The sequence below is a fragment of the Halichoerus grypus genome, chromosome 7, assembly GCF_964656455.1.
Source record: "Halichoerus grypus chromosome 7, mHalGry1.hap1.1, whole genome shotgun sequence".
NCBI lineage: Eukaryota > Metazoa > Chordata > Mammalia > Carnivora > Phocidae > Halichoerus > Halichoerus grypus.
In genome coordinates, this window is record NC_135718.1 from 14,354,765 (window position 1) to 14,365,097 (window position 10,333).

The window sequence follows — 10,333 nt, forward strand, 5'->3', positions numbered from 1 at the left end:
GATCCCAGGGTTCTGGGATCAAACCCCACATCAGGCTCCCTGCTCAGCGGGGAGTCTGCTTCTCCTTCTCCCTTTGCCCCTCTCCCCTCTGGTGTGTGCTCTCTCTCTCTCTCTCTCTGTCAAATAATTCAATAAAATCTTTAAAAAACCAACGTAAAATGTGTATCTTTTGTTTTAAAGGGGAAAACCCAAAAACAATTAAAGAAAAAAAAGGGGGGGTATCAGACTAGTGAAAGACAACCCCAGTAGGCTATTCCAAGTCCCTACAAAAAGGTTTGAAACCTAAAGCCACAGGAATATTCTGAGAGGCCGCCAATGATCCATCAAATAAGAACCTAAGCACCCATATTTAGTGCTTACAAGGCACTCAGTTTTTACCATATTTTTGTTCAATAAATGTGAATTACTGCAGAATTATTTTATAGCCCACTAGAAAAATGTTGTTCCATGATATTAAATTCACCAGCACAGAGATGCTTTCTGGAATATCAAGCAGGTACTGAGTTCTGAATTTGTGCCAGAACATAACAAACACAAACCACAATTTCTTTGGCTTCACATTAAGAAATCAGATGGTGCTGAGGAAGTAAATGTGCATTCTTAAGGGACAATGTCTTCCAAATAAAGGAAGCCTTTGATCCTATCTCAGAGTCAAGAAGTTCCAGAATTATGTCTGCAATTATGTCTATATAATTTACATCGATTTCAAGCTGTTTTCTGGACTCCAAGGAGGAAGCCTGGTGGGAGTAGGAAACGGGTGGTTGGATAAACAGGACTTGAACTTTCTGACAGGAATCACAAGGAGAATCTCAGCCTTACTCACATGGAGTCAGGCGTCAGCGCCTTGATAGAGAGGAGGTATCCAGAAGAGAACCCCCAGGCTCAGGGATATGTCCCTTAGTGGCCAGGACAGTGTCCAGTGAGTTGGGGATTTTTGTTTGTTTGTTTTTCCAAATAGAAAGGAGACCAGGAAGGCTGTATGAGAACCCAGTGCTGGAGATTTACAAGGGAGAAAAAAAACTCAGCTGACAGAAATACATCAGTATAATCCACACTTCCCCAATTTGCACAACAGCCTACAGAGGAGTGCCATCCAAAGGTAGAAAAAATAAAATAATTATCTTTGGCTCAGGGCCACCAGCAACAAAACAGACCTTGATGCCACAATTATAGTTACTTGCAACTATAGACTGATCACTAGATAGGGTTAGTTTCTGACTCAGAGTCTGAGGGAATGAATCAGTTTGTCTTGGTTGGTATTAGGCAGGCTGTGAACAAAGAGGTTATTTGAACTGCCCTCATGTTTGCCTCCAGCAAATGGGCAGGCAGAAAGAATGATGTAGATAACAAAGATTATCTGAAGAAGATTGCCATTAAGACTCACTGGGTTTCGCATCGCATGTCCCATATTAAAAATCAGAGCGTGCCCAGTGAAGACAAGGGGACGGTGCCCCACCTGGCTTCAGCTGTCTCCAAGTAAACTCTGAGAATTCACAACGCAATCCTAAAGGCTGCTCTACCTGTTGTACCTACTTTTCATTTTTTAACAAGTCATTTTTTTAAACAAGTGGGTCTTTGTAAAGAACTATGGAGTTACCAGGGCTCTTTTCTGCCATGGAGATTGAGGAATCCAACTTTGAAATACAGAGTACAGTGTGCTTGTGGGCCAACAGCTCTGGAATGGCCAACTGGAAAATGTTTCCCCCAAAGAACTAAATGACACCAGAACCATTAAAGTATTTCTCAGCCTTACTTGCATATTCAGTTTAGCTGAATTATTTCGAGCAATTTAAAGTCTTGGCATTAGTTTTGGTTTGCTTATTCATTTCGTTTATTCAGCACTTTTTCTCTCTTTTAAAAATATTTTAAATTGAGGCATATTTCGTGTGAATGGAAGTGGGTGTAATATGGATTCTGCTAGATTTCACTATCTTATGGCTGAAAAACTAGGCATTCATCCCAGCAGCTGCCATGGATGGATTTTGGGAGAACATGGCAACTCAAGTGTGGCTGTGTGGAGTGGAGTGAATGTGGCAGGTGTTTCTCTCCAGGAACTGAATCCAGAAATGGGAACAGACAATGACAGTGAAAATTGGAAGTGCCTAAGATGGTGGTTGAAAGTGCCTACGAAGTCATCAAGCTAAAAGGATATACCAACTGGGCTATTGGATTAAGTGTGGCTGATCTCATTGAATCCTTGTTGAAAAATCTATCTGGGATTCGTCCAGTGTCAACGATGGTGAAGGGAATGCATGGCATCGAGAATGAAATCTTCCTGAGCCTTCTGTGTATCCTGACTGCTCAGGGATTAACCAGTGTTATCAACCAGAAGCTGAAGGGTAATGAGGTTACTCAGCTCAGGAGTTACCTTGTGGAACATCCAGAAAGACCAAAAACACCTGTGACTTTTGGCTCCTAGGCTGTGAAATTTAAAACTACAATGTGATTAACTGTGAGCCTTTAGTTTTTCATCCATATACATGGATCATAGTTTGCTTTTATCTTCCTAAATACGTGAATCTGGGATCACAGAATCAAAGCTACACTTGGTTTAATGTTTGCAATATGAGCCCTTAACAAATAAAATTAACTATCATAAAATAAATAAATTAAGGTACATTTAACATTCAATAAAATATACAAGTCTTCAGTGTTCAATGAGTTTTTTTATTGTAGTGAAGTGTAAATAACATAAAATTTACCATTCTAACCATTTTGAAGTACAGTTCAGTGGCATTAAATACATTCATGCTGTTGTGCAGCCATCAGCCCCATCCATCCAAAGAATTTAATATCCCCCAAATAAGACCCTGTACCCATTAAACACTAACTCCTCTAGGGGCGCTTGGGTGGTGCAGTCAGTTGAGCATCCCACTCTTGGTTTCCCCTCGGGTTGTGATCTCAGGGCCCTGATCTCAGGGTTGTGGGATCAAGCCCTGCATAGAGCCCGGCGTCAGGCTCCATGCTCAGTGTGAAGTCAGCTTAAGAATTTCTCTCCCTCTCCCTCTGCCCTTTCCCACCACTCGCTCTCTCCTCTCTCTCAAATAAATAAATTTTTAAACACTAACTCTTCTATGTTGTGAAGCAACTTTTTATATGCTTACTTGCCACCTGTATATATTCTTTTAGGTATTCTTCTTCTTTTAAGGTCTTTGACTCATTTTTTATTTGGGTTGTTTTCTTACTGTTGAGATTTAAGAGTCCTTTGTATATTTTATATATTTAATAGATGTTCCTTTTGCAAATATTTTCTCCCAGTCTGTGGCTTGTCTTCTCATTCTCTTGACATTGTCTTTCACAGAGTAGTTTGTAATTTTAATAAAGTCTAGCTTATCATTTTTTTCTTGGTTCATTTTTAATATTAATTTACAGGAATTCTTTTTATATTCTGGATACAAGTTCTGTCAGAGTTGAGCTTCAAGTATCTTTCCCAGTCTGTAGCTTGTTTTTTTATTTTTTAAATAACACCTTTTGATGACAGAAATTTTTTTTTAAAGATTTTATTTATTTATTTGACAGGGAGAGAGACAGCGAGAGAGGGAACACAAGCAGGGGGAGTGGGAGAGGGAGAAGCAGGCTCCCCGCCGAGCAGAGAGCCCGATTTGGGGCTCGATCCAGGGCCCTGGGATCATGACCTGAGAGCCAAATGCAGACGCTTAACAACTGAGCCACCCAGATGCCCCTTGATGACAGAAATTTTTAATTTTGATGAAAACTTAGTTTTTGTTTTGTTTTGTTTTGTTTTGTAATGGTTAGCACTTTTTGTGCCCTATCCAAAAAATTCTGCCTATCCCAAAGCGGCTAAAATATTCACCTATGTTTTCTTTCTACAAGGTTCCAGGTTCTGGGTTTTACATTTCAGTCTATAATCCATCTCAAATTAAGTTTTGTATATGTAGTGAGAGAGGGGTTTAAGTGTATTTTTTTCTATATGGATATCTAGTTTCTCCAGCAATATTTGTTTAAGAAGAATTTCCTTTGCCCCACTGGATTGCCTTGGTACCGAGGCAAAAAAATCAACTAATCATATATATGTAAAACAATTTCTAGCCTCTTTATTCTGTTCTCTTGATCTATATGTTTATCTTTATGCCAATATCACAGTGTCTTGATCTAAGCTTTAAGAAGTAAGTCTTGAAATCAGGCAGTGTAATTTTACCAATAGTGCTTTTTTTTTCAAGATTGTTTTGGATATTCTGGGTCCTTTGTATTTCTATGTAAATTTTAGAATCAGGCTGTGTATTTCTTCACAAAATCCTTCTGGTATTTTAATAGGGATTTCATTGACTGTATGGACTTATTTGGAGAGAACTGACATCCAGATGTTAATGAGCCTTCCAATCCATGAACATATCTCTCCACTTATTTAGGCATTCTGTAATTTCTTTAAGTAACATTTCGTACTTTTCAATGTAGATGTCTTGTACATCTTTTGTAAGATATCTGTAAGGTATATTCCAAAGTATTTGATGTTTTTTGATGCATTTAGTATCTTTTGAAATTTAATTTTAAATTCTCATTGCTTGTATACAGAATAAGATTTTTGAATATTGCCTGTGCATCTTGTATTCATGCTAAATTCACTTGTTAGTTCTACTATACTTTGGGATGATTCCATAGAATTTTTCAAATACCCACTGATGTTGTCTGTGAATAATGAGTATTTTACAACTTTTTTTCCAATTTAGATGTCTTTTGTTTCTTCTTCTTGCCTCAATGCACCAGCAAGAACCTCTTACCCTGTTGAATACAGATGGTGAAAGCAAGCATCCTTGCCCTGTTGCCAATCTCAGAGGAAAGGATTTAACATTTCACCATTAAGTATGATGTGAGCTGTAGGTTGTTTTGTAATGCCCTTTACCAAACAGAGGAGGCTGTCATCCTGGTTTGCTGTGAGGTTTCATCATGATGGAGTACTGAACTTTGCCAAATGTTTTTTCTGCATCTATTGTGAGTTTTTTCCTTTATTCTGTTAAGTGGTGTATTCCATTGGCTTGGTTTTCAAGTGTTAAATCAACCTTGTATTTGTGGAATAAACCCCACTTCACCATGATAAATTATCCTTTGTGTATATTAATAGGCTGTTACAATTTTTGTGTTATGTTCATGAAAGTTATTGATCTATAATTTACTTTTCTTGTAATATCATTGATAGGTCTCAGGGTTATTCTAGCCTCATAAAACAAAGTAAGAAATATTGTCTCCTATTCCACCTTATGAAAGAATTTGTGAGGACTGGTTTTATTTCTTCCTCCAGTGTTGGGTAGAATTCACTAATGAAGATATCTGGTGCTGTAGTTTTCTTTGTAGGAAGGTTTATGATTACAAATTCAATTTATTTAATAGATATGGGGCTATTTGGATGCTCTATTATTATGTAAGTTTTGGTAATTTATGTATTTCAAGAAATTTGTCTATTTTATGTTGCAAAATTGATTGGCATAAAGAAGTTTGTAATATTCACATCATTCTTATAATGTCTACAGAATTTGTAGTGGGGTTCCCTTTGTATTCCCGATATCAGTAACTTGTGTTTCCTCTTTCTTGATTACATTTGTTGGGGTGTATCAATTCTACTTGTCTTTCAAAGTATCACATTACAGGTTTTTAAAATGTTATTGTACTGTATTGTCTAGATTGCCTTTTTTGCTTAACAATATATCATTGACATTTTCCAAAAGTGATAATACATAAATATTCCTCAATTTTTAATAGTTGCATAATATGCCCTTAATTCCATATTTAAGCCATTTCCAAATTTTTCAAAACTACAAACAACCTTGTATTTTTTTAAAATTTTTTTATTGTTATGTTAATCACCATATATTACATCATTAGTTTTTGATGTAGTGTTCCATGATTCATTGTTTGTGCATAACACCCAGTGCTCCATGCAGAACGTGCCCTCTTTAATACCCATCACCAGGCTAACCCATCCTCCCACCCGCCTCCCCTCTAGAACCCTCAGTTTGTTTTTCAGAGTCCATCGTCTCTCATGGTTCGTCTCTCCCTCCGATTTCCCCCCCTTCATTCTTCCCCTCCTGCTATCTTCTTCTTCTTTTTTTTTTCTTAACATATATTGCATTATTTGTTTCAGAGGTACAGATCTGTGATTCAACAGTCTTGTACAATTCACAGCGCTCACCATAGCACATACCCTCCCCAGTGTCTATCACCCAGCCCCCCATCCCTCCCACTCCACCCCCCACTCCAGCAACCCTCAGTTTGTTTCCTGAGATTAAGAATTCCTCATATCAGTGAGGTCATATGATGCATGTCTTTCTCTGATTGCCTTATTTCGCTCAGCATAACACCCTCCAGTTCCATCCACGTCGTTGCAAATGGCAAGATCTCATTCCTTTTGATGGCTGCATAATATTCCATTGTATATCTATACCACATCTTCTTTATCCATTCATCTGTCGATGGACATCTTGGCTCCTTCCACAGTTTGGCTATTGTGGACATTGCTGCTATAAACATCGGGGTGCACGTACCCTTTCAGATCCCTACTTTTGTATCTTTGGGGTAAATACCCAGTAGTGCAATTGCTGGATCGTATGGTAGCTCTATTTTCAACTTTTTGAGGAACCTCCATACTGTTTTCCAGAGTGGCTGCACCAGCTTGCATTCCCACCAACAGTGTAGGAGGGTTCCCCTTTCTCCGCATCCCCGCCAACATCTGTCATTTCCTGACTTGTTAATTTTAGCCATTCTGACTGGTGTGAGGTGGTATCTCATAGAGGTTTTGATTTACAACCTTGTATTCTTGTTTACAAACATCACACAACCCATGCTGGTACCTAGTAGTAACTTCTAGGTTATAAACCATGAAATTAAAATGTTGATAGAGTCTCCAAAAATATTGTAATGTAAGAGCATGCTTTTTCCTCCTAATTTCACCAATACTGGCATCATCCTTTTGTTTAATTTTTGCCAATTTCCTAAAGAAATTTATCTCGTTTTTGTATGCATTTAATTATAAATGAGCTTAAGCATCTTTTTGTATGAATAGCTGCCCCTGTATCTTTTTCTACTAATTATTGATATCCCTTGCCCAGTTTTCTTTATTAATTTTTTTGAAGTTCTCTCTGCATTATTCATGTTAACACTCCACTTATCACCTGTTGCAAAGTCATTCTCCTAGTTTTGTGTGTGCATGTGTCTGTGCGTGTGTGTGTTGGGTGTGTTTTAAGTGTTAGAAATAGATGAATGCTTATAAAGTGTTTGGCACAGTGTATAGCAGACATCCAATGCACAGAACTATTATTATTCATCCTGTCACGTGAATGGTTGATGCTAGGAGACTACCTTGTTGCCTGTACTACTAAAGTCCATTAGGAAGCTAAATGCTTCATTTTCTCTACACTTCTGACTTACATCAGACTTCTCCCCCACAGAATAATCATGGAGAACTACTGCTTTCTTACTCCCATATTCTGTAACAAACTAGCTAAATTTAAAACTTCTACAGGAAATTGAGTTTTAATTAATATAATCCAACTCACACTACAACATCAATATCATTTTGCATGACAAGCATCAGAAAATAATTTAAATTCTTATGACTCATCCTTGAGGACAAACAGTGGAACAAGGTGTGACAGGTGTCATCAGCCTTGTAGTCTCTGTCTCATGCTCCCTGGATGAGAAGTAACATACCCTGGATAAGAAATGAAGAAATGTTGAGGTAATTTGCTATATTCCCTGTGCACCTTCTGCCACAGGAAAAGATTTTAGTGGGCTATCTTGCTCAGTTTCATCAGACAGTCTTCAATGATATAAACAATTTCTGCAGGTGTTATTAGATAAGATGGACACTTTTAAAAAAGAATCACAGGCTCTATGTGAACCTAGATGAAAAAAGTGGTAGTTTCTATGAGGAAATCGAGAGAGTGTGAGAACTGACAGTTAACTACACTTGGAAATAAGGCTTTTCAAGTGAGAGACTCTAATTACTGCTGTATGCTCTACTAAGAAGTCCTTTACCTAACATTGATACCTTCCTCTGGCCCAGATTAATTAAGCCCAAACCAATTTTCTGTCACTGAGATTGTTCAGCCACTAGGAAAAGTAGAAAGCTGGGTGAGTATTAGTCTTACAATGATGTGTGTCCTTATATATTTTATCCCATCTTCAAGCAACCTCATCTAAATTTTTAACAAAAGCAGTTCATGTGATGACTCATTTATTCAACAAACATCTATTAACCACTTATTAAAAGTGTTTTCCCACTCTTGTATTTTTAGTACCTAGCACTGAGCCTGGCATAATCATAAATTTTTTTTAAAAAGATTTTTTATTTATTCATTTGAGAAAGAGAGAGAGAGAGACAGAGAGAGTGAGAGCACCTGCAGGGGAAAGAGTCAGAGGGAAAGGGACAAGTGGACCCCACACTGAGCAGGGAGCCTGACTCGGGGCTCTATCCCAGGACCCCAGGATTATGACCTGAGCCAAAGGCAGATGCTTAACTGACTGAACCACCCAGGTGCCCCAATCATTGGGGTTTAATGAACATTTATTTGACAAATAAATTAATGAATGAAACCAGGTGCTGTGCTAAGCAGTATGAGCATGTTTAAATCCCTACCTTTCTTGACAGCATTTGAAATAGTTGTCTAGTCCTTCCTTCTTTGAAGTTCTGTTCCTACACTTCCTCAATGTCATAGTCACCTGTTTCTGCTCCTAATTCTTTGGGAAATCCTCATTGTTCTTTGCTGGTTCCTCCTCTACTTGCCCATTAAATTTTGGTAGTTCCTCCAGAGTCTGTCATAGGCCTTCTTCTAAGTCTGCTCACTCTCCTCAGGTCATTTTATTCATCTCCAAGACTTCAATTACTGCTTATATGTGCACAACAAATCTTTATTTCCAACCCAGGTCTCTCTCTTGAGTGACAGATCATATATCTAATTGTCCCTGGGTTTCTCCCCTTAGATATCAGATACCTCATATTCATCAGCATCAAACTGAAACTTATCATTTCTCCTTTACCTCCCTTCCACATGCTTCTGCCCCACAACACACTATCTCAATAAACAGCACTCCCACGCAATCTAGTGTTCAAGCTAGAAACTTGGAAGTCATGTTTAAGTTCTCTTGTCTTCACTTTTTTCTACTTTGTTCTATGCAACCAATCATGAAGTCCTTTTAATTCTAGGGCTTAAATTTTCCCCAAATCTGTCTCCTTCTCCCAATCTTCTCTACAATGATTTTGGGTCCAAGCTGCTATCAATTTTTACCTCCTCCTACTACAACAGTCTCCAATCTCCCTGCCTTCAGTCTTGTTCCTCTTCAGTTTCTTACCCATACTGTAGTAGGAAAGAATGATTCAGTGTAAATATGGTCATATTCTCCTTCTTGAAACTCTTTGTCTATTGTCCTTAAAGTAAAATCCAAGCAGCTGAAACAGCCAAATGCATTCCAAGATCTGGCCTATGCTATTTCTATACTGCATGAGATTCAGTTTCTTGAATACTCATGGTATCATCTCTTACCTCGAGACATTCATACAGCCCTTCCCTCTTCCTGAAACAGTCACCTCCCATCTCCACATCACTCTTCATCATGCTAACTCCTTCATTCCCTCCATGTATATTACCATGATGCTCTTAACACTTGTATCACAAAATTTAACACATACTTTGTAATTTTTTTCTTTCCCATTAGAATAAGCTTTGTTAGTGCAGGGACAAAGTGTATATTGAACTCCACCATCTTGCTAGCATCAGCGTCATGTCTGGTACATCGTACTCTATAAATATTTGCTGACTAAATGAATGAATAAATGGGATTCAAACAAAAATAAAATATGATCTCTGCCCTCAAAGAGCCTGGAGGAAAAAGAAAGACAAAATTATTAATTATAACTGAGCCAAAATTATGTTTCATAACATAGGTAAATGTAAAAACTAAATGAAAGTTAAAGGACTGATCATTTCTGCCTATATTGCAAAGGGTCCAGAAAGGCTTTATAGATAAAATGACACCTGAACCAGGGGAGGGGGGTGGGAGGATGGGTTAGCCTGGTGATGGGTATTAAAGAGGGCACGTTCTGCATGGAGCACTGGGTGTTATGCACAAACAATGAATCATGGAACACTACATCAAAAACTAATGATGTAATGTATGGTGATTAACATAACAATAAAAAATTTAAAAAAATGACACCTGAACTGAACCTTTAAGAATAAGTGGACATTCAGAGTGCTTGGAATAGAGAAAGTCCTTTTGCTGGTAATGCCCATCATTCATTCTTCCTCCTTGTGGTAACAACTCTTCCGCTTTCTTCTGGAGAAATATGCTTCTCTTTTCCCAGTGGTTTGCGTTCGGCTGA

General features: G+C 38.0%; 1 protein-coding gene across 1 annotated transcript; it reads left to right on the top strand.

The window, feature by feature from the left end:
* The first annotated feature begins 1,587 nt into the window (after positions 1-1,587).
* On the top strand, positions 1,588-2,405 carry LOC118538358 (L-lactate dehydrogenase B chain-like). Its single transcript, XM_078076906.1, is given in 4 exon segments — positions 1,588-1,648; positions 1,876-2,097; positions 2,100-2,364; positions 2,366-2,405. Coding segments are annotated over 4 exon segments (588 nt in total).
* The last annotated feature ends 7,928 nt before the right edge of the window (positions 2,406-10,333 follow it).